Raw genomic sequence first — 23024 nt, forward strand, 5'->3', positions numbered from 1 at the left:
TCTACGAGGTAACCTCCGACATCTGACTGTATAGGCTCGGACATTCCAAGCCCTTGATGTCAAGGATTTGAAGCTGGAGCAGTACGAAAATAGTCGGTCGAAATCAAAAGTTTCCTTATAATAACTTTTCATAGGGTTGATTATGTTGGGCGCAGCTTTTCTCAACAACGCTCTAACTTGAAAACTGCCGAAACTTATCCTCCTCTGGACAGCCCAAATGTTTATACGGGAGGCTGCCACTGCGGAGCGTTGACACTTCGCCTGCGTAGCACCCCTCTGGATAGAACCTACGAAGGACTTGTTTTAGAATGCAACTGCAGAGTTTGCGAGATGGTAAGTTTCACATCGCAAATGAATTTGTTTTGGTAGCTTGCTAACTCGATCGAAGAACGGTTATGTCTGGGTATACCCTAATGACGAAAGCGTCGACTTGATAGGAGACGAAAAGGATATTGGGCGATACAAGTTCAACCACAACATTCTCTGGAAATCATTTTGCAAAGCTTGCGGAGTGTTCCTCACAAACAACCACAACATCCTGTCGAAGGAAGAGCATGATGACTTGCCTGACAATGCAAGGTTTTGGCATGAAAAGTCCAAGGGGGGGACGCCAGTCAATGCTCGAGTTCTGGAAGGCATCGACCTTGAACTCCTTCACCAGATGTCTGTTAAGTTTGATGGGAAGAACATTCATCAGCCTCCATATTCACATCCGTGATATTGAGCGTCAATGCGAGCACTGCGATTATCTAGATATTAGAATAGTCTATTCCTCTCTCAACAATGGACCAATCTTTACAGGTTCCAGTAACTCGTAATTTTCCCTTTGCGGCAAATGGTCTGGGCACCATCTCTCCATGCCATACCTCAACCAGTGGGCGTGCGTTCCTTCCACAGCATCGCTGCCTTCATGTTTCCTCCACAAGCTTCCCAACGTAGGTCCGAGTACTTGAACAATCAAGCCGTGTGCTAGTTTGAAGCCAAAGCTTCTCGTAAGACAATCTTCCACAATTTCCCGTGCCAGTTTTTGATCGTCCGACTCCGGCTCTCCACGCCGCGGCACCTGAAGGCTCATGAGGTTGAAAGCCTGTACTCCATTCCAGTTCGTATACTCGTTGATCAACTGACTCCCAACCATGTAATCCGGCGCAAATATCTTCTCCGTGACATATGCAGGGCCGTTCCAACCTCTCTCTTCGTCGACTGTACTCATAACCATCGTAATCGCTTGTCCTTGGATGATGTAGTCTGTCAATCTTTCGCTCAAACTCGTGTCTCCCGATTTGCTGAACGATTCTCCCATTAAGGGCAGCCCTTTGAGGAGTGGATGACTGTGTAGACCCTCCGTATTCGTTTTTCCCTCCCACAATTTCACGAGAAGAGCATGACATGCTTGCCAGAACTTGTTTCCGGGAAGACTTCCCATGAAGTAGTTTAGGAGGCTGTAGTCTCGGGGACCACCGGCATTGTAAGACAATACTTCAAACGGACTGTGTGGGTTGGCGATAGTTTCTTCCCATAACCTATCGACGTCGCCAATCTGCATGAACCCTACGTCCGTGTAGATTCCGCCATACTTGAGCAGTAGGGGAAAGCGAACGAGATCGGAGTAGTGTTGGGTGGCAAACTCCCCGTCCAGGACGCCATTAGTGAACGCCATGGGCACGTTCTTCGGGTTTCTTATGTCGATCCAGTTCCCGATATATCCAGATGACTCAGGCTCGAGGTCCATAACTCGTATTGTCCAACCCTGCCTGGAGAACCGACGGTGCCAGTTGCGAACATTACGCTTCGCGTATGGATGTAAATCGTCGTAGCCTGAGTTCCAAAAGAACCAGAGATTCTTTGTGGATGTGACTGGCGGGGCTGACTTGATGATCGCGTCCACTTCAGCGTCTGACCGAAGATCGAGCTGGTCCAGTGGGATTATGCGAAGACCCTTGGGGATGGGATATGGCGGGTCGCAAGTTTGATTGGTGTCGTTGTTGACGGTCATTATGTCGCACAATTTGGAGTAGTCCCAAGAGTAGGTATATTACTCGATACTTTGACGGCGATGTAATCGGTGCTAGCGTGATTTGTCTGGCAAATAGAGATGGCACAGGAGAACCGAGAATCAGCAGAGCCAAAGTATGGGCTGTGTCTGTGACCTGTTGAGAGAATGAAAAGCAAGGTGGTTTAATTTTCATTCGAAGGCATACAGAGCTGTTCATGTGTATTTGTAGGCGGAAGTCGCAAGTTGTGCAACCAGCACGCAACCAGCACCATAGCCAACCGCGAGAGGTTTCCGTGAGATCTCCTTCCGCATCTGGCTTGGCGCGCGATGAATCATCGCGCATCATGCACCGTCTCCCCACTAAGAACGCATGTTGGTATCGCAAACTCCTACTTGTGGTTAGGCACTACTCAGATCACGAAGAATCTATTCGCTCTTATTGAGCGACTCTAACAATCACTCGCCCTTTCATGCCTTGTCCGCATCGTCTGCTCTGACGGTTGGGAATACCGCGCAGCCAACCTCACACCCTGGTTCCTTGTCATCCATCGATTCAGCCAGTCAGGCTCCACGATGTCTGAAACGAGCAAATGCACTGAGCTCGCTATTTACCCTCTCGAGAGTGATCTTCAAGACATAGACCAAACTCTTCTCTGCTCCGGATTTCCGACTGGCGCTACAGTTTCTTGGTCATCGGCTGCTTATCAACACGGTCGCGCCTTCTGAAGTAAGCTTGAGAAGTCCGTGTGACGCGTGAAGTGTTCAAAAATGCCTCTGCTTTACTCCCTGGCGGCTGAACTAGCGCCGTGTTCGGTGGCATCATACAAGCGTTGACCAATATCGTTGTGAAACCCAATTAATCCTAGAAGCCCCTATTTCAGTGAAAGTTGCTTTTGTATCCCGCGGGAATGCTGGAGCAACCCGAAAATGGATCGAAAATGGCGATTTTACCTCGCGGAGTAATCCAGCCGTCGTCGGCTTCGTCGACTTTAGGTTTTGAACTATATTAACGCCGGATAATTTACCTGATATGGCATATTTTCCTGGGACAACCTGACTGAACGTGCTTTGAACTTGCGATATAGCCGGTCGAAGGCTTGAAAATCGTCTCTGAAATGGCGGTATTTAGTGCACGTACTATTTCCCCCGGTTTAGCAGCTCTCTTTATCTAAACCTTGCCTGACTCGGGCTTCCTACAAACTCTTTCGAGACAATATCGATACAGCCTAGACTTCTTCGAAGACCCATAGAGTGAAGACAGAACAGGCCCTGGAAAAGAAATAAACATCTGTGTTATCTAGGACGGTAAGATCGGCATGACCTATTTCGGCAGTTGCAATTGCTTTTCAATGAACCATACACCTCCACTACGATGGTGAACCTCTTCCTTCTCGAGCGTCGTATGGAAGTCGATGGGGAGGGTCGACTGGATTAGTTGACTGGATTCCTGAAGTTCCAGGCTATCTTAGCTATGAATATGATGTTCATTAGCTCTGAAGTAAGTTTGCTTCACGCACATAATCTAAGCCACAAGCGTGTCAAGCATTTTTGTCCCATGCACCTCAGGAAAGGAGAGGTCCGTATCCATCCCCGGCAGGTTCTAGGGTCAAGTCTCCTGATATTGGGGCAGTTTCTAAATACCACTGAGTCATGGTGTAGAGACTATGGACCTCATCCGATACACCTGAGCCGCCAAAGAATTGCTATATATTCAAGACGTTCTTCTTCCCCGTCATTCCTTCCAATCCTGCCATCGCTTCCACTGCCTCTTCAAACAACACATCGATTATCCTCAAACACTTCATAACATCTCTTCTTCATATTGCAAAATGAGAGTCGCAGAGCTTATCATCCTATCGGCGTGCTTTGCCGGCGTTACAATGGCTCAGGACACGGGATGTCAGATTGAACTTTTGAACATCAATCAACAAGTTGTCGACAGCGTCTGCATCCCTCACGACGGTATTCGACCCATGAGAGACGCCACGGCCCCTAAAGGAGTTATCAATTACGCCGTCAAGGTTAACAGCAGTTGCGGTGCCGGGCCGGCAGCTGGTAACCTGGCGAATGGAGCCTCTCTCCGCAACGCTGGACCCTGTACCCCATCCTAAGCGTTCTGGGCCTTGTAACAAGGAGGAATATCGTCGACAGTGCTATCGGCGCCCAAAACCCGGGACACTCTCGACGTCAAGCTTGTGCCACGAGCAATTTTCGCCACTGTGTCGTTCATGTCACAGTCTTTCTTGTGAAGACAAAATCCCAGACACGTGATTCCCCACGTGTATGCAGTTGACGGTTACAATCCCTATCGATGGATCGCCTCCATAGCTTAGGAAAGATATCTGACTTGCACTAGATATATAGAGACCAAAGTTTGAGCACAATATTATTTGCGTTGTTTTCTTTGTTCTTCTCCTTCATGCACGCAGTCCCTATTACAGCTTCCGGCTAATAAGAAGAATGTGACAGTTCAGGTACGGCCAGCTGAGCTCCAACCAGCCCATCCGTCTGAGCCGTCTCAATCGAATACTGAATGTGAGGTCGAATAATCTAGCCAATTACCGCCCTGCATCCACCGGGTAGGACTCCCGTATCAAGCGAGCTCAGCCGTGGTATTTCCAGTCCCGCAAATGCGGTGCGAAATCCAGGGACTTGATGGGGTAACGTAGTACACGTGTTGCTAAATGATTGAGAACGAGCTATTGTAGAAACTTACGAATACCAGAATCCGCGCAATAAGGGGGGGCCATTGGTAAGGGCCCTGTCAATCGCCAGATTTATCCTCGTCGGGCTCTCATTTGACCCTCAATATTCGACGAAAGTCCCTTTCTTCTACGAATCGGAGGAAAAAGCAGGGGTGGTGCGGATTCTGGTATCCATGAGTTCCAACGATAACTTCAATGGCATCAATGGGGCATGAGTCAGTCATATGGAGTTGTGTAGGTCTGGACACACCTCTTTGATTGTTTAAGTATTTATACTGAATGAAATCGAGAGCATTCCGTCCCTCAAGACCCTATCCACACCACTCAATAACCACTCGATCTACGTAACTACCTAACGCCGAAAAACCATCGAGGAGAACATAAAATGACTTTCGGCGTCACCCAACCCGAATTTGGCGAAGGCTGTGCCGTCGTCTTCGGCGGCTCGGGCGGCCTCGGCCGCGCGAGCGCTGGCCTGATTGCGGAGCGCGGTTCCAACGTTGTCGTCACCTACCGGTCGCGCCGCGCCGAAGCCGAGTCCCTGGTAGAGGAGCTACGCAAGCTCGGGCGCCAGGTCAGCGCGAAAGCCTGTGACGTTACCGACCTCAAGGCGGTCGAGGCCGTTTTCAAGCATGCTGTGGACGCATACAAGCGCGTGCACACGGTAGTGTCCGCCGGCGGCCTAGTGTTCGATACGGGCCCGCTGGCGGAGTTCAAGGAGGAGTCCTTCCGCGGCGTCATCGAGACCGACGTCTACGGCTTCTACAACATCGCGAAGGCCGGCGTGCCAGTACTGCGAGAGGGAAAGGGTGGCTCATTCGTCGCCCTGATCACCAGCGCGGTGAATCGCACCGTGCCGTGCGATGCGCTCTCGGCCACGCCCAAGGCTGCGGTGGCCATGATGGTGCGCCAGCTCGCCACCGAGGAAGCTGATCATGGCATTCGGGCCAATGCCGTGGGACCCGGCGTTATCAACGCCGGTATGGTGCTGCCGATGATGGAGACGCCGACACGAGCGCTGCTGGAGGGCGCCACTGCGGTGACGCCGCTTAAGCGCTGGGGAGAGGCTGCCGAAATCGCCGAGGCAGTGGCTTTCCTGGCCTCATCTAAGGCGTCCTTTATCACCGGCCAGATTTTGATGGTCGACGGCGGTCTTGCTGCCTAGTTCAGACGTGACCGGCGCGAATGGTAGCTTGCGCGAAGCTGTTGTTACTGTGGACGGTGAGGAAGTTGATAATAAGGAGCCCGAATCTAGCAGCGGGACTAATAACCCGTCCGAGATGCAATCGCGGATAGGCTGTGTAATCTAGAAACCACCTGTTGAATAACAATGGTTTGCCCAGACACAATACAATGAAAGACGAAAAGCAAAGATATTGAATTGATTTTGAGGTTATTCGTGGTGAACAGCTGAAGCAATTTCCCAAACGCAGACATTGTACAGTCAAATGACCCCCGAAACTAGGTTAACTCCATGAGAATTTCTATATGATTGATAAGTAATCAAACATATTCACCCGTTCACTAAGGACTTCTGTCTGCACGAGACCATGCGCACAAACTTTTGCGGCAACTTGTTTAGACGCCGCACTCAACTTACAAACCAAAAGCGTGGCCGACTAATCTAAATTGTGGTCTGGTCAACTCATTACTGTATTTAAAGAGTTCTAATCTTTTTCGAATTCTTTAGTCCATCCATCTTGCAATATTGAGAAGCCCAAGTGCATATTGAGTCGTACATCATACTTTGTTCTCTTTTCAAATTTCATACTTCTTCATCTACTCTCGGCAATACCACGCTTGCAAAAATGACAGCAGCTATGCTCAAAGACGACGGATACTTCAACCTTGGAAAGTACCATCGTCCTATCACGACTAAGAGCTTGGAGGCTCAACGATGGTTCGATCGAGGGCTTGTCTGGGCCTATGGGTTTAACAACAACGAGGCCTCAGAATGCTTCGAGAAAGTCATTCTTGCGGATCCTGATTGTGCCATGGGCTATTGGGGCTTGGCGTACACTCGGGGACCTTATTACAACAAAGCATGGCGGTTGTTCGACCCCAATGAGCTCAAGGTTGCACTCAACGAAACGTACAAGGCATCTTGCCAAGCTCTGGAGAGGATTGACGGAGCAAGCCCCGTTGAGCAGTCCTTGGTCCGCGCGATTGCCCAGCGATACCCTCAGCCTCAGCCGACAAACGAGCAAGGCTACTCCGCCTGGAACGACGCATACGCCAGCACCATGCAATCTGTGTACGAAAGCTTTGGCAACGACATTGACGTGGCTGTTCTCTACACTGACGCTCTCATGAACCTGACACCATGGGGGATGTGGGATCCGTACAGCGGGAAACCCGGTGCCAATGCTCGAACTCTCGACGCCATGGCAGCTCTTGAGCGTGCCTTTACCCTAGAGGGTGCCGACGAGCACCCGGGGCTGCTGCATCTTCATATTCATCTCGTGGAAATGTCCCGAACACCCGAGCTTGCGGTACCTTCTGCGGACAAGCTTCGACATCTGGTCCCCGATGGTGGTCACTTCAACCATATGCCATCCCACATTGATGTCTTGATCGGCGACTACCGGAGCGCGGTCTCAGCCAACGTTGCAGCTGTGGTTGCAGACAACAAGTTCTTCGCAAAGATTGGGAGGATGAATCTCTACACGTTTTACCACGCTCACAACTACCACTCGCTCATCTATGCCGCTATGCTCTCCGGCCAATCGAAGGTGGCCCTGGAGAACTGCGACCTGATGGAGAAGGCCCTGCCCGAAGAGCTGCTGGCTATTGAGTCGCCTCCCATGGCTGACTGGCTTGAGGCTTTCGTTGGTGTCCGCGCCCATGTGCTGATCCGTTTCGGTCTTTGGGATGAGATTCTCGACCTGAAAATCCCCGAGAACCAGACGTTATACTGCGTCACAACCGCAACGCTCCACTACGCGAGGGGAGTGGCATTTGCAGCCACAGGCCGTGTACCAGAGGCCGAGAGTGAACAGAAACTCTTCGCCAAGGCATATGCCAATGTGCCCTCATCGCGGTACGACTACCCCAACCAGTGTGTCGAGACACTTAAGGTTGGCGAGGCTATGCTCGCAGGTGAATTGGAGTATCGCCGAGGAAACTTTGATCTGACATTTGAGCACCTGCGAAAGTCGATTCAACTTGATGACAACCTCAAGTATAGTGAGCCTTGGGGGTGGATGCAACCGACTCGACACGCCTACGCTGCTTTGTCTCTAGAACAAGGCCACGTCGAAGAGGCAGCTAAGGCGTACGCTGAGGATCTGGGCTTCCTTACCTCACTACCTCGCGGCCACCAACATCCCAACAACGTCTGGGCTCTTCATGGATACCACGAATGTCTCACACGTCTTGGCCGAAATGACGAGGCCCGGCTACTGGAGCTTCCACTCAAGCTCGCGGTCAACTTGGCAGATGTAAATGTGCGCTCCTCTTGTTATTGTCGAAAGGAAGACGATGTGTCTGGTAATGGTTACACTCAAAGTTGCGACAAGGTTGAGAAATGTTAGGTTGGTGTTACAAAAGTGGAAGGAAATTGAGTACACTAGCGTTCAACAACCAGTCTCGAAAGAATACCTACACAGACGGCTCAACATGTCTTGAATCAAGTTGCCATTTTCATGTTTTGATTTCGTCCTTCAAAGTGTCCGTCTGGGCTGCCAGATAATCAATTGAAAGTCAAGTTGTCCAAGTCCTCCACTCCTCCAAGATCTGCACTGCCAAAGCTTGGTTGTTCTACGCTCAGAAAGCCTACATCAAACCACAAAGCAGGATCCAAAGAGCCTCCATTCACCTCTTTGAGCCATTCTGGCACAAACAGATTCGTGTCAATACCAGCGTCTTGATCCGTGTTCTGGTCTTCGACGTTGACAAACTTCTCGACCTGAGAAGCAAAAACGCGCGACAATGCGGTATAAAAGTGAACAGCAGACGTATCTGGTAGTTCCTGCGCCATATCTTCCAGATACCTAGGCACCGACCGTACTTTGGTCGCAGCATCAACGACATCAGCCGGAGGAAGATTTCCGCGCTTGATGGCCTGAGCATCATGATCAGCCATAGGTTCTCGAATAGCCGGAGGGAGGTTATTCGTTCTCCTCCTTTTCGAATTCAACTTACATGGAGGATCTCCGTCATGGCATGCGCGACCATAATAAATTGGTTGTTATGCCATCCTAATCTGAGTTCTCGCATCGTTGAGTCTGAGAGCGCAAGCTCCAACGCGCGCCGCGCCACATCGAATGCCCGCCGGGATACTGTTAGAAATTCTGCACACCTGACCTCTTCGTCAATGTTTTTGAGGTCTCTCATTGCCTGTGCATTCAGGACCATGATACTGTGGTCCATGTAGAAAGCCAAAATGGGCAGAGAGGTTGCGATTCGGGGGTCATGTGTTGAGCATGCCTTATTTCGAGTGCTCTCCAGGGCTTCGAAGGCTTTTGAGTGCCAGCTTAGAACAGCTTCAGGGGTTTTGATGCCTCGCCCTAGCTGTTTCAAGGCTTCCAGCTAATTGCATGTTTAGTGTCACTCCTAGGATGAATGCATAAGTAGTGAAAGCTTACCAACTGAACTCTTATTTCAATGAGCCCACTGATCATGCGGTCTGATGGGTTCGTCATGGGCTTTTTCCACCATTGACAGGGGCATGGAGGCAACTCGTTCCAACCGACAATGAGGGAGCGACCCGTCGCAATACCAAAACTCTTGTCGGCAATGAAAACATACAGCCATGTTCTTTCAATGTTGCGCATCATTCGTTCTTTGAATTCGGTGCTTGCATCCGGGGCTAGCGCGTTGGCTTGTTCAGTCACGGCAGAAGGTCGATTGATCCCCAGTTCTTTCGCAAGCTGTGCCGCCTGGTAGTCTGTCAGTTCAAATCGATCAAGACTCCGACTAGAACACGAGGTTAACGTACATGACCTAGATGAAGCCAATATGGATCGTCTGCCTGTCTTTGGTGCAATGGTGCCCAGTACTTCATGCAGATAATCGCTTGAATGATTTCGAGCGATTTCACAGATGCAGCAATGGACCACATCATGCTCGCCTCAGCTAAAGAGAGAAGCGTTGGGTACAGTATGCGGTCACGAGGCCGAGTTGATATTGCGCAACCGAGAGCACAAATGACAGAAAACAGAGTGAAAGATGCATTGTAAACACTTTCAGGGGTGTGGAGGACAGGATCGAGCAGTCCTACTAGTGGGTTGCGCATTTTGAAAAACCTGCATTAGAGTTTTAATCAGTACTTGTGATAGCATTGGTAAAACACCCACGTACAAGTCAAAATAGAGCGAGACATCGCTTTGGTCGACAAGACGAGCGGTTACAGGATCGCATGCTGTCGACTCCAGTTTCAACGTCGTATTGTTGGACTGAGATGCCAACACGTGCCAATCTTTCTGATGAGTTGATCGAGGAGCTGCAGGTCGACTAGCATCAGCAAGTTATCCAACGGTAGAAGCTTTGAGAGCATCTTACTAAGATACTCCACTAGACGCTCATCCAAGCCATTTCCATCTTTGGAACGAGATGTGTGATTTGGGCATAGTGATGTTGTCGGTAGGTCCGCAGCAATAGCCGCTGCCATGATTTGTAAGGGGGATACTACGTGACTCTCCCTCTCAAGTTTGAAGCACGGGCATGGTACTTGAGTAGTGTCTGGTAACTCAGGGCTCTCCGAGCGGGTAGTCGTGTTGACGGACACTTCAAGCCCTTGATTTTGGAAACCAGGCGAATCAGTCAAGGGCGGAGACAAGTTGTCTGAGCCAGTGTTCAAAGAGTTGACTATGGCAGCGATGACTTGGTCCTTCACAGGGCTTTCGTTAATGCGAGCTAAGAGCTTCTCGAGACTGTCTGGTTTACTGGCTGGATTTGAGCATGGCTTGTAATCGATGAGATGCAGTGAACTTACTTGGTACTGCCTTCTTTACGGCCTCTATTAGATCGAAGAGGGTAACTGCATGTCTGTCCCTGCGAAGTACATCGCGAACTGCGGAGCAGGTCAGCACCGGCATAGGCAGACCATCAATGCGCAAGGCATCCTACCAGGGCTTCCGCCGATCACAGCGCTGTCTCGCTGCCCGACAGCTGAAGCACGCAGTGCGGTATTGGCCTGTATTATCGGCCGCCACCGATTTGCCGGACCGGTAACTGCTGGCAATTTGCTCCATATCACGATCTTGCGTGGAGGCATTCTCTGAACCCGAGTTTCGCAGCTGGGGTGGTTTCCCCTGTTGCGCTTCTTGCCCGGGCTGGATGTTCGTCATTGCGATTTCATGACATGAATGGTGAAAGAGATGTTGCATGCCAAATTTTGTAAACGCCGCGGCGTTCGCAGAATCAGTGTTTGGATGGCACGAAGCACTTAGTGTCACGGGCTTTAAAATATTCCCCGCACCCGCCGCCCCCCGCCGTTCATATTAGACGCCTCAAGCACCAACTTAGTCATGCATAAGAAGCAGATGGCAGTAAAATACGTAAGCGTAATTGCTTCGCCCAAGTGCTCGCATCCATGTAGCTGAGTTGACCTGGTAGAAAGATGCCTGTGATGAGGAAGAGCAAGTCGCGGTGGGCTCATGAGCTCACAGGCCTGTCAGTGTAAGCGCCAGCACTAAGACAAAAGCCTGCGTGAAGCTTTTCCCTGGACCCCAGTTGCTCTGAATTCAGTCTTCCACAGAGACCAACACTAAAAACAATGCGCTAGAACCCTGTGGACGTCATCGCATCCGCGATCAGCTGCAGCAGAGTTCCGCTGGACCCCTCAGATAAGTAGGCCACGCACGCCGACTGGGTGCGACCTTACAGTCTCATCATCAAAATCACCAGGCTTTCTGCTAATATTGTAATCCCTAATCAGTTTCAGATTATTCGAATAGACACGCAGAGACCTCATGAATGAACATAATCCTTTTTCCTCTTGTTCCAGAAGATCGGGTGCCTCAATGGGAAGTGTAACGGAGCAGGTTCGACGCGATTGCTTACGCCTTGTGGATGCGTTCTTGATCAGCCATTTAATCTAACTCGCACCTTCATTCTACCACTTACAGGATTTAGACCATGTTTGCATGGAGGAGGTTGACTTCAGTTGGCCTAATGATAGACAGGGATCGCTAACTGAGGCATCCTGCCCTCTATGTACAGGAATGGAGAGGGTTAATAAGACCACTTTGAGACCGTCTCCGCCAAATTTTTGAGCATTTCCAATATTAAGAGATGTGGCCCAAGGATTCTTGGAGGCTCTTGAGAGATTCCTCATCTGCCCTTCTGCTCTCCAAATTGGCATTTGGTTTATCTGACCCAACTTCTGACATGCCTGACAGATTGCTGATGATTCAATTACAACGTTGCTCGACCCTGGTGGTGTCAAGACGCAAGAGCTGGGTCATCAGGCTGGCGTAAGCTGTGAAATTGAAATCAGGCTGTCTCTGGGCTTGTCCAGCTGAAGTATGTCAAATGCGGCGCAGTGACAGTCACGACCACTTCTCCTGCCTAATAATTGGACAACACTGTAGACAGAACGATGAGAGTGGTGCTGATGGTGTGACAGTATTATTCCCGGCATATGCAGTGAGACGCAGGGGACATCAAGCGTTGTCATTCGGTGCACACTTGGCCTTCCACTTTCTCTTGCAAGCCATGGACTCTGATTTGACTGTCGAGCCCCTGCTTCGCCTCGCCAAAGCAACCGGGGGGCATATCTGCAGGCCACGTCCCGACCCAGTTGAGCAGGGAGAGAATCCCATGTCTCCATACTGAAGGGCAGTGTGGCCGGAGTTCATACTTAGCCTGGTCCTTCCTTCAATCTTCGCTGCCTGCCTTTTCAAATTATCGATGGCAGTACTGCGCGATTTCCTTTGCCATGCCCATCTTGATGCGCGCGCTTTCTACTCGACTCTGACTTCACCTTCTCGCTCTTCACCCGACAGTGACGATGTCTGCCGAACAGTACACAGTCGGCTGGATTTGCGCCATCAAGCCCGAGTTCGTCGCCGCACAGGAATTTCTAGACGAGGAACACGACGCCGAAGGAATCAGCGCTGCTGTACATGACAATAACAGCTACGCCTTTGGTCGGATTGGGCAGCATAACGTGGTCATCGCGGTGCTTCCAGATGGTGAATATGGCACCAGTTCGGCAGCGACGGTTGCCAGGGATATGGTTCATTCATTCCCCAATATTCGGATTGGCCTGATGGTGGGCATCGGCGGCGGCGCCCCGACCTCGAAGGACGATGTACGCCTCGGTGATATTGTTGTCAGCGCCCCTCGCGGCGGCAACAGCGGTGTATTTGAGTATGACTTCGGCAAGACGATTCAAGAGCAAGCCTTTCAGCACACGAGACATCTGGACCAGCCTCCCAACGTTGTCCGAACTGCGGTCACCAATCTGCAGGCGCAGTACGAACGCAAAGGCCACAATATTCAAGAGGCAGTCACAGATATCACGGGGAAGAACAAGAGACTCCGGAAGTATAGACGGCCAGACCCCAGCACCGATGTTCTCTATCAGTCGAACTACCTTCACACTAGCGGTACTGGGGACTGCACGGCGGGTTGCGGTACAGATTCGGATAACATCATCCTCCGCGCGGAGAGAGACGAAGATGAGGGCGATGATGACCCCGCTGTTCATTACGGTCTTATCGCGTCTGCGAATCAGCTCATGAAAGATGCCACAGTCCGGGACCGTCTCGCAGCAGAGAAGGGCGTGCTTTGCTTCGAGATGGAAGCCGCAGGCCTTATGAACCACTTCCCGTGTTTGGTAGTCAGGGGTATCTGCGACTACTCGGACACCCACAAGAACGATAACTGGCATGGATACGCCGCAATGACAGCGGCTGCCTATGCCAAGGACCTTTTAGGAAAGATCTTGCCGAGTAAGGTTGAAGCAGAGAAGAAGTTAGCCGACGCCGTTGAGTCAGGTTAGTGGAACGTCGAGACCCGGCAGGTGAAGTCTCGCTGAGTTAAATCTAGTAAAGCAAGAAATGCATGATTTCCAAGAGACAATATTTAGTAATCGGGAAGACGACGAGGTGATGTCGTGGCTGAGAGCGCCGGACCAGTCAAGCAACCACAAATTAGCCATGCAAAGTCACCACGAGGGAACCGGGTCCTGGCTTCTAGAGGATCCGATATATCGGGACTGGAAAGCAACTCGGAGTGCATTTCTCTGGGTATCTGGAATCCCGGGCTGCGGAAAAACAGTTCTGAGCTCGACTTTGATTGAAGACGTTCGGTCTACTTATTCATCGGCTTGCCTTGCTTATTTCTACTTTGATTTCAACGACAGTTCGAAACAGACTCTCAACAGCTTGCTCCGTTCTCTGATCCAACAGTGTTCTCAGAAGAACGAGGCATCAAAGGCCTGTATACATGACCTATGGAAGTCACGTCCTGCGCGAAGAGATGAGCAGCCGACAACCCAGCAGCTTTATGACTGTCTCGTTAAAATCTTGAATCAGTCAGACGAGACTTGGGTTATCATTGACGCCCTTGATGAATGTACGACCAGAGACGGATCGTATGTAGACGGTATTCTCTCTTTCATCAAACAACTGAAGCAGGATACCATAGGATCTACTCATATTCTCGTTACAAGCCGATCAGTGGAAGATATCGAAAGGTCTTTTACCGAATGGGCCCAGAAAGAGTGTTTCATTTCACTTCAGCACAGTCTTATTCAAGATGATATCCAGGCCTATATTCGCCATGAGCTTCGACCAGGTGGAAGGTTCGACAGGTGGCAAGGGACCCCAAGATTGCAACAGATCGAGTCGACACTGATGGCTAAAGTTGATGGAATGTAAGTCGACCAGCAGCCGCACGAAACAGCAGCGCTGATTTGATGTAGGTTCCGGTGGGCAGCCTGCCAACTCAGTTCGTTAGCTAGGTGCATTGATCATCATACTCTTCTCAAGGAACTGTCATCTCTACCCAGGGATCTCGATGAAACCTATCATCGAATGATCCGAGACATACCAGAGGAGAACAAATCCAATGCCACCACCGTTCTCCGCTTCCTTGCTTTCTCTAACAGGCCATTTACAGTCGAAGAGCTTGCTGACGCTCTCGCGGTGAACTTGAGCGAGTCTCCCAAGTTTGACCCGGCCTTCAGGATGCCCAGACCTACTGAGATCTGTCTCTATTGCCCAAGTATGCTGCTTTTGGCGCGGACGCGTAAGCGCGCAAGGGATCAGCTCGATGGATATAAAGAAGTGCTAGAAGTGCGACTCGCCCACTTCTCAGTGAAGGAATATCTGACCTCGGATCGGCTCCATGCAGAGCTGCGGCCACTCATTGAGCCGTCCATTTCCCGGGCGTCCCTTGCTGACATCTGCGTGGCATATCTATCAGAAATCAAGGATGCAATGACAAAACACCAGATCGAAGAAGCATTTCCATTTGCTAGCTACAGCGCACAATCATGGCTGGACCACGCAGCTGCATCTCGGTCTCTAGGCCATGGGGCTGAAAATGGTGGCCTGATTCTCGATTTTTTGTCATCTGACAACGTGGCCTATGAGAATTGGTTCGTCATGTTTGATCCAGAGGCCTCATTCAAGATCACGAAACCCGCTTCGGGTCTGTACTACGCCTGCTTGTATGGCCTCGTCTCGGAAGTCAAAAGCCTGCTTTCGCAACATGTTGCCGTCAATGAACAGGGCGGACGACAAGGTTACCCAATCGTGGTGGCCTCAGACAAAGGACACATCAAGATCGTGGATCTTCTGATCGCAAATGGAGCAGATGTAAACCTGAAGGACCCTTTCGATCTGACAGCTCTACACGTGGCCGCCAGCGGAGGCTACGTCGAGATTGTTCAGCTTTTGTTGGACGCCAATGCGGAAGTTAACGCAATGACTGCTGAGTACGAGACCAGCCTCGGATGGGCCTGCAGCAATGGACATCTGAAGGTCGTTCGGCTGTTGCTCGATTGGGGAGCAGTCATGAAACCTCCAGGTGGAATGTCAGTCAACGTGCTCCAGCTGGCTTGCTCATACGGCCACGTGGAGATTGTTCGCCTTCTTCTCAACAAGGGCGCTGACGTAAACGGACTGGGTGAACACTCTGAATCACCACTCGAGTCTGCTGCCGCGTATGGTGATGTGAGGATTGTCTCTCTTCTACTGCAGCACGGAGCAAGTCTGACGCTGCTGCCAAATCAGATTGGGGATGCCCTGGAATCTGCTGCGGCCTATGGCGACGAACGTATCATGCGGATCCTTCTCGACGCCGGTATTTCTGTTGGCAGAAGCACAGAGCGAGATGATTGTGCCTCATTAGCTGACGAGGAGCAAGATGGGCATGCAATGTTGGCTCTTTGGGTAGCAGCCAAGAACCGCCATGTCGGCGCCGTCAGGATGCTTTTGGATGCAGGCGTGGGACCGAATAATGCTTGGGCCAAAAATAATGGCATTCTCCAGCGTTTCTACAACCCCCATGGTCAGCAAGAAGTAGAGATCATAAAGTTGCTGCTCGATCACGGATTTGATGTCAACGACTCTGAGAGCGCAGACGAGTCGGCGCTGGAAGGTGCGGTTCGAGCCGGTCGCGATGATATCGTACGTCTCCTGATCGATAGAGGGGCCAACGTCAATTCACATGAAGCACGGCCTGGAAACACTGGGAGCGGCCCTCTTTTCAGTGCTTGTCGGCATGGGGAAGAGAGTCTTGCGCGCCTACTACTCGACACTGGCGCAGACGCCAATTCTGTAAGATCAAATGACACGGCTCTACAGGTGGCTGTCTACGAGGGACACAGAAATATTGCACGGCTGTTGCTTGAACGGGGCGCCGATACGGGGAGAGTGGCTAAGCGCCATTATCCAATCGGTCATAGATTCGACGACCCCCTGCTTCGAGCTTATAAGATGCGCGACTGGGAGTCAGTGCAGATGCTTCTCGACTATGGAGCGAGTCTCGACACCGTCGCGGGAGAATCTTGCAAGAATCATAGCTTCTTGGAGATTGTTTGTCTGGACAATGACATGCACGCGGTCAAGATGCTGCTTCATCGAGGTGTAGACGTCAGTCTTGGCCTACCGGTAGCTTGTTACCAAGGGTACGTAGCCCTTGTAGAGGTAATGCTTGACGGCGGCAGCGATATCAGCATACACAACACCAGGTACGGAGACCCTTTAGGAGCTGCTTCATACGGAGGGCATGTTGAAGTTGTACGCCTCCTCATCGAAAGAGGAGCCCCAGTCGATGCATCATCTCCGATCTACGGCAGTGCCCTCATAGCAGCATCGAGCAGGGGCCATGAGAAGGTCATCAATGCTTTGCTTGATGAGGGCGCCAACCTAAACAGTAACATCGGAAGTCATGAAGATCCAAAGGAGTCAGGGATGCCCCAAAACTTTGCAAAGCTATGGTCTCCCGCCGACGAGAATGGCAACATTCCCGCTATTTACGGAAACGCACTTCAAGCAGCCTGTCACGAAGGCCATGAGGACACGGCAAGGCTACTCATCAACCGCGGCGCAGACGTAAACGGACCAGGTGGCTGTTACGGCAGTGCGCTGGCAGCCACTTCTTACTGCGGCAAAGCTAGCATAGTACAGCTACTCCTGGAAAGCGGAGCAAGTGCCAACTCCCCCGGCGGTATTCATGGGAATGCTCTTCTCAGCGCTTGTCGTAGAGGCCGCGAGGATATCGTTCGTATCCTGATCAACAATGGAGCCAATGAAGATTTGGACGAGAGCTTATCTACGGCAATTCGTGGAGGACACACACATGCCGTTCAAACCATACTTGAGATTTGTCAGAATCGTGTTTCACTCGACAGCAATAACCTCAAGGATGCCATAAAAACCTATGACGATTGCCTCATTGGGATGATTCTCGACACAATGGGGACTTTGACCGAGGAAACCGGCATAGGTCCACTTCAGGCTGCCGCCGCTACTGGGAAACGAGACCTTGTGCAAACCTTACAGGATCGAGGAGCAAGCCTGACTGCTGAGAAGCTTGATTTCAATGAAGCACTCGTAAATGCTTCCGCAAAAGGGGACATCGATGTGGTAAACTTCCTGCTTGAGCTTGGTGCCAACCCTAACCAACAGTACGATATTACGTCGGAAGGGCAGAGGTGGATGTATAGCAGTGCGCTTCACGCAGCATCGCAGGCTGGGCATCTGGAAATCACCCAATTGCTCCTACAAAGTGGTGCGGATGCCACTTCGCCGGGGGGAAAGTACCAGTATTTAACCCGGGCTGTCATTGTCAGCTATGATATGGACCGTTTTGAGATGCGTAACAAATACGGACAAGATCTTGAACAAGATGTCGTTGAGAGATTTGAGGCGATCGTCAAAATGCTGTTTGTTCATGGGGTCGACGCTCGTTGGGTACGGCAGGACTACAATGAATGTCTGCATCAGAGTACCTGCGTTGGATTTGGAACCATTGTCAAGATTCTCATAGAGAAAGGGGCAGACATCAACTTCTACTTCGAGAAGTCTAACACGGACGTTCTAGAAGCGGCGCTGTGGTGTGGATATCTGCATATTGCTTGGATTCTGGTGGACCAAGGTCGCCACATACCCGATTCACACTGGGAGCGCTACTATGGAGCCCAGAGAAAGACACTGCTGCATTTTGCGGCTGAGTATGGGCGAAAAGACATTGTTCAAGGACATGTCTCCAAAAAGCTTGATGTTAACATCCGAGACGATCGTGGCCAAACCCCACTCCACCTTGCGGTTATAAACGGGTATCATGAGATCACAAGGACTCTGTTGGAAAACGGTGCGGAGCCGTCTACACGGCACAAAGATCTTTCTGGGCAAACGCCTCTGACATACGCCAGAGGGATAGATCTGGGAGACGGCCGTGGGCCAATCGGCCCACATCCTTTGTGTGTTGAGGTGTTAACGCAATGGAGACCAGCAAGACTCCAGGTAAATGGGCGAATAAACCCGCTATGAGTGCTTCTCTGCGGTCTGCCAGATGTCGCGATACTAACGACTTTCGCATGACAAAATATTTAATAATCTGACCCTATGAGTCTCCAAATGTACTGACGATATTGCTTGTGAAATCTCTTAGGCCAATTCTTTTCTATTTCGAGACCTATTACTACTACGCATAAAATTACGTGTTTCGAATACTCTTCCATGCTCCTTGAATATTTTCGTAATTTCTTAATCACCTGCCACTCTGCGAGACCGTGTTTTACTCATTTTTGAATTCGGAACTGTCAACACATCAAGATCTCAGTTGTCCAATTGGGAGGGGATGGTAGCATTTCCAAAGGCGCTTCTACCGTTCCCGTTGGTGTTGAAAAAGATTTCGATCGGCCCAGAACCCTTCAAGGGAACGCCGAGAACCTCCTGCTGGATCTCAAATGCTGCAATACTGTAAGCTTCGTGAAGTTTGTCTGGCTTAGGGTATACCTACTATGGACACCAACGCTGTCGACCCAAGTGTTGTTCAAGGTAGGGTCCTCGGCCGTGTAGACAGTGTATCCCACCGCGGGGTCGTAGAGCCATCTTGCGTAGCTTTCCTCGTTCGGTGTGCTTGAGTGAACAGCATGAAGCTCTCCCAGTCTGTGACCTTGAGCCCCGCCAGAGAGGTTGATCTGGACATGCCAGGAGCCGTATTCTTCGCAAGCAGCGATTCCAGCATGAAGGCCGACAGCGATGAGGGAGAGAAGGTGCTTGGTGGAAAACATCATTGGGTATCAGATTTGAGATGGATGATTGGGATTCGATCGAAGGTAAGTCGAGAGCTAAGTCGGAACTCTGGATTTGAATAACAACACAGACAATGTAGAGCTAGGGAGAGAGGCTTTTATGAATGGTCATGATGACCGCAATCCTGCTCTTACGCACCAGCGCGACGTTACATTCGTATTTTCAGCTTTAGGATCAGAGAGCGCCTTACACTGGCGTCAATGACGGACTAAACGCCATGTCATCGTAGCAGTCCATGTGTTTGCGTTTCACAGAGCTTGTGTGGTGCAACATGGTCAACTCAGAAGGCATACCCGTGTGGGCCGATCGTTCCGTCCTGCAAAACAAAGACATGCAGCTCTACTTCCAAAAGTAGTGTCTTTTTGCTAGTCAGACTTTATTTCTTACCTACCATTCGTATTCTTCCCCGGCGGTGTGCAGTAAGCCCCAATTGCTTGGCAGTGGGAAAGCCATTACGGCGTAGGCCTTCATACGAATCCTTCATCGTATTCCTTTCTAGGCCGCAACTGTGCCTCATAGTAGCACCGGTGAACTACCGGAAAATCTGACCAATTGGATCTGTTGACAGTCAGTTTAGATATAAGAAGCAGTCAGCCAATGATCTTTGCACGGCCGAACCTCAACTTTGAACAGGATGGAGGAGGATTATTGCTGACCAGCCCTTGATGCTCTGATTTGAGTAGCTCGTGTCGTGCTTCCACACGCGCTAAAGCCGTCTTATGTCAGTACTTACTACGGCTATGAGTCCCCAAATCCTACCATCTCGGCTCTTGGGGTTGTTCTTCAGCACCGATAATTTCTTTCGCTTTGTCGCACATTGCCCTCAGTTGCCATGACAGAAACCCGTTCATTCCAATATCTTTCATTTTTACACGCAATACCACAACGAGAATGGCTGGTTTCTGACTCTGAGGTTCTGTTATTTTCACACAAAGGTCAAGGACTCAAGTCCGACAAATTTTGACTCTAGTAATGATCTAGTAAGTGTCTTTCAATATCCAAAACTTATTTTGGCCAATTGTATCAGTCATAAAGAAATGTTGCCCAAAGGTCACTGCTTGGAGCTGATAGGGCTTGGTATTTGGCTGAGAGACGATAGCTTTCGCCAACGGGTAAGGTATAAAAGTAGGATATGGCTTTTTGGATTGTGTTACTTGAGTCAAGGCAAAAGAACATGGACCTGAACAGAATACATTGGTGACAAAGGTCATACGACAATGTTTAGTTTTAGTTTTTCCTACGAGTTAGATATGTTTGCAGGTCTATATCCCTTTTCTAACCACACTTGGCTATGGAGATCTAAAATTCCTAACAGACACCCGATGGACATTAGTGCGGCGAACCAATGCCGTGCCACCATATGATCTTCCGTCTGTATCGGCAAGATGATGTAGAATAAACAGAGCTCTGACGCTCAAATTGAAGGGACATGGTCAACAGGAGTCATCATGCTTTGGCGTCTCAGGTAGTCGGCATCCTGCCTTTGTAGGAGACATGTGGACCCGTAGAGTGTTAGATCGAAGTACTTATTAGAAGACGTCAATTTCGCACTGGCTCAAATATGACAAGTTAGAGGTAACATACAAGTCGTTAGTGAATTTCTGCCTGGTTTGTTGGCTTCAGTCTTTTTGGCTGTATCAAATACATCATCCAGCAAGGCCCCCAAGCCCAGCAGCATGCCAAGCATCAATAACCCGAGACGCTCGGAATGCTCGACTCCCTGGTCCCGTGATTTTCTTTTTCTCATGACGAAATACACTTTCATCATGAGCGGTGAGGTGTGCTTGTCAAAGTGACAGCTCCGACTTCACGTTGCAGCGACGCCACGTTGCGCAGTTCACTAATCCAGCCGAAGGGTTACACCGAGCCTCCCAACTGCCGACCGAAACGCCAGCGACTTGGGCTCTCTCGACCTCAACCTCTGACAACACAAAAAAGAAACTTTGATCGCAAATCACAAATAAGGAAACGCACTGTCGATAAACATGCCATTATTCCGACTCGCATAACAGTGCACGAACCAAAAGAAGAAACAAAAAATGCTCCTTGCAGTGCCCTTTTCCAAGAGCCCCTGCAGCGTCGTGTCGGCGCCTGACGAGCATCTGATGCGGCCGGGGGTTGGTTTTTTCAGGGTCAGTCACCGACGACACACCCCCAATACGGAGGCTCAGCTCAGCGCGCGCGTGTTCTGTTTTGCGACAGCGACAGCAGCCCCCCTAGGCCGCAATGCTACCGGAAACAACACCTTGTTGAGCAACCTGTCTTCCGACGAACCCGCCGTCCCGCGGCGAATGTTTCCCCATATGAGGTCTCGGATAACACGCATGGGTGGACGAAGACCCTAGAGCAGGCAGGCGGTGTCCGGAACTGGCTCCTGAGTTGAGTTTGCTGGTACTTGTTTCCTCTCCCCCTGCGGTCTAACACAACACCCCCTTCCTTCACTTTGGAAGGTTTGCTTGGCAGTTGACGTTTTCTTCATTTACTGCGACATCACCGGGGAATTCTTCTCCTCTTGACCGCCATGTGCACTCCCAAAGTCTAATCAAGCGAGAGGGATTTTTCCTTGGTATTTGTTCTCCTTTGTTGTTTCCCCCCTGGCTGTGAGAAAACTCTCCCAAGTACCGGCAGATGAGAGCAGAATTTTGAGGAGGATTTAATATGAGGAGATAATCTGTTGCGGGCTCCTTTCCAGCGGGCGAGCGGGATCTAGTATGGTTGGCACGGACGCCGTTGAAGATTCAAACGGCGGCATAGCCGTTGGTCTTTGCCGACGGAGCGGATTGCGGATTCCCAGCACTGCACTAGCTCTAGGTCCCGCTGCAGGGCAACAAAATGAGCAGCATCGGGAGCGAGGGGAGCCTGCAGAGGACACATGAAAAGCTGGCGTCATCGTCGATGATCAGTCTCGATGGGCGGGTTCTTCCTAGCGAGTCAAGCCCGCGCCGCAGAGGCTGCCGCAGAACGGGACAGTCGAGAGAAGGGAATCCGACTTTTCTCTGTGAAGTCCGATAGTAACTTGACCCACGATCTCGCAGGGGACAGACATCAATAGTAAGGGGAGACTTTCGCTTGTGGTAGGCTGTGCCTCACGCTAGGTAGCAATGCTCACTCGTCATCACGGAGGTTACCCGGCAAAGCGTTTTTGCTCCTTTTATGCCGCTGCGTTGTGTGCGTGTGTATCCGTACGTGTTCGGCGCATTTGATCGAAATCCCGATCCCGATGGGAAAGGCAAGGGGAAGCGTGAGATCGCATTTTGCTGCGCATCGGCCAGACTCCATCAAGCCTTCTCGCTTGCGGAGCGACGTCGGACGCAATCATGGGATGTTGTGGACGAAAACCAACCCCCCAACCAACGGAAGACGTTCGTGATGAGTTGCGTGGATATAAAAATCGAGTGCGATATGTGTGTGTAAGACCCAGGTTGCAATGGGAATTCCGAAGCCCACCGGAGGACAAAACCCCAGCTCTTCTCCGCCCCAAAAGCCCCCAGTTTAGGTACACCGTAGAGAACTCTGGGGGGGGGTCAGAGGCGTCAATAAATAGTGGACGAGTCAGGCGGTTGCATTATGCGGCGCCCAATCCAGTTTTTCTCGTATGATGTC

General features: G+C 50.6%; 6 protein-coding genes across 6 annotated transcripts; 4 read left to right on the forward strand and 2 right to left on the reverse strand.

The window, feature by feature from the left end:
- Positions 1-5086: 5086 nt before the first annotated feature.
- COL26b_004619 (uncharacterized protein) lies at positions 5087-5866 on the forward strand (the record flags this gene model as incomplete). Its single annotated transcript, XM_053177490.1, has 1 exon — positions 5087-5866. The coding sequence occupies one exon, from the start codon at positions 5087-5089 to the stop codon at positions 5864-5866; it is 780 nt and encodes a 259-aa protein (XP_053038604.1).
- Positions 5867-6509: 643 nt separating this feature from the next.
- Positions 6510-8234, forward strand: COL26b_004620 (uncharacterized protein; the record flags this gene model as incomplete). Its single annotated transcript, XM_053177491.1, has 1 exon — positions 6510-8234. The coding sequence occupies one exon, from the start codon at positions 6510-6512 to the stop codon at positions 8232-8234; it is 1725 nt and encodes a 574-aa protein (XP_053038605.1).
- A 158-nt stretch (positions 8235-8392) lies between these two features.
- On the reverse strand, positions 8393-8785 carry COL26b_004621 (uncharacterized protein; the record flags this gene model as incomplete). The annotated part of the gene is made up of 1 exon (XM_053177492.1): positions 8393-8785. One exon carries the CDS (start codon positions 8783-8785, stop codon positions 8393-8395), a length of 393 nt encoding a protein of 130 aa, XP_053038606.1.
- Positions 8786-12655: 3870 nt separating this feature from the next.
- COL26b_004622 (uncharacterized protein) lies at positions 12656-13651 on the forward strand (the record flags this gene model as incomplete). The annotated part of the gene is made up of 1 exon (XM_053177493.1): positions 12656-13651. One exon carries the CDS (start codon positions 12656-12658, stop codon positions 13649-13651), a length of 996 nt encoding a protein of 331 aa, XP_053038607.1.
- Positions 13652-15260: 1609 nt separating this feature from the next.
- COL26b_004623 (uncharacterized protein) lies at positions 15261-16440 on the forward strand (the record flags this gene model as incomplete). The annotated part of the gene is made up of 2 exons (XM_053177494.1): positions 15261-16286; positions 16333-16440. The coding sequence occupies 2 exons, from the start codon at positions 15261-15263 to the stop codon at positions 16438-16440; spliced, it is 1134 nt and encodes a 377-aa protein (XP_053038608.1).
- Positions 16441-18941: 2501 nt separating this feature from the next.
- On the reverse strand, positions 18942-19399 carry COL26b_004624 (uncharacterized protein; the record flags this gene model as incomplete). The annotated part of the gene is made up of 2 exons (XM_053177495.1): positions 18942-19075; positions 19126-19399. 2 exons carry the CDS (start codon positions 19397-19399, stop codon positions 18942-18944), a joined length of 408 nt encoding a protein of 135 aa, XP_053038609.1.
- Between the last annotated feature and the right edge of the window lie 3625 nt (positions 19400-23024).

This window comes from Colletotrichum chrysophilum (genome assembly GCF_026319265.1).
Source record: "Colletotrichum chrysophilum strain AFK26 chromosome Unknown scaffold_28, whole genome shotgun sequence".
In the NCBI taxonomy this organism is placed as follows: domain Eukaryota; kingdom Fungi; phylum Ascomycota; class Sordariomycetes; order Glomerellales; family Glomerellaceae; genus Colletotrichum; species Colletotrichum chrysophilum.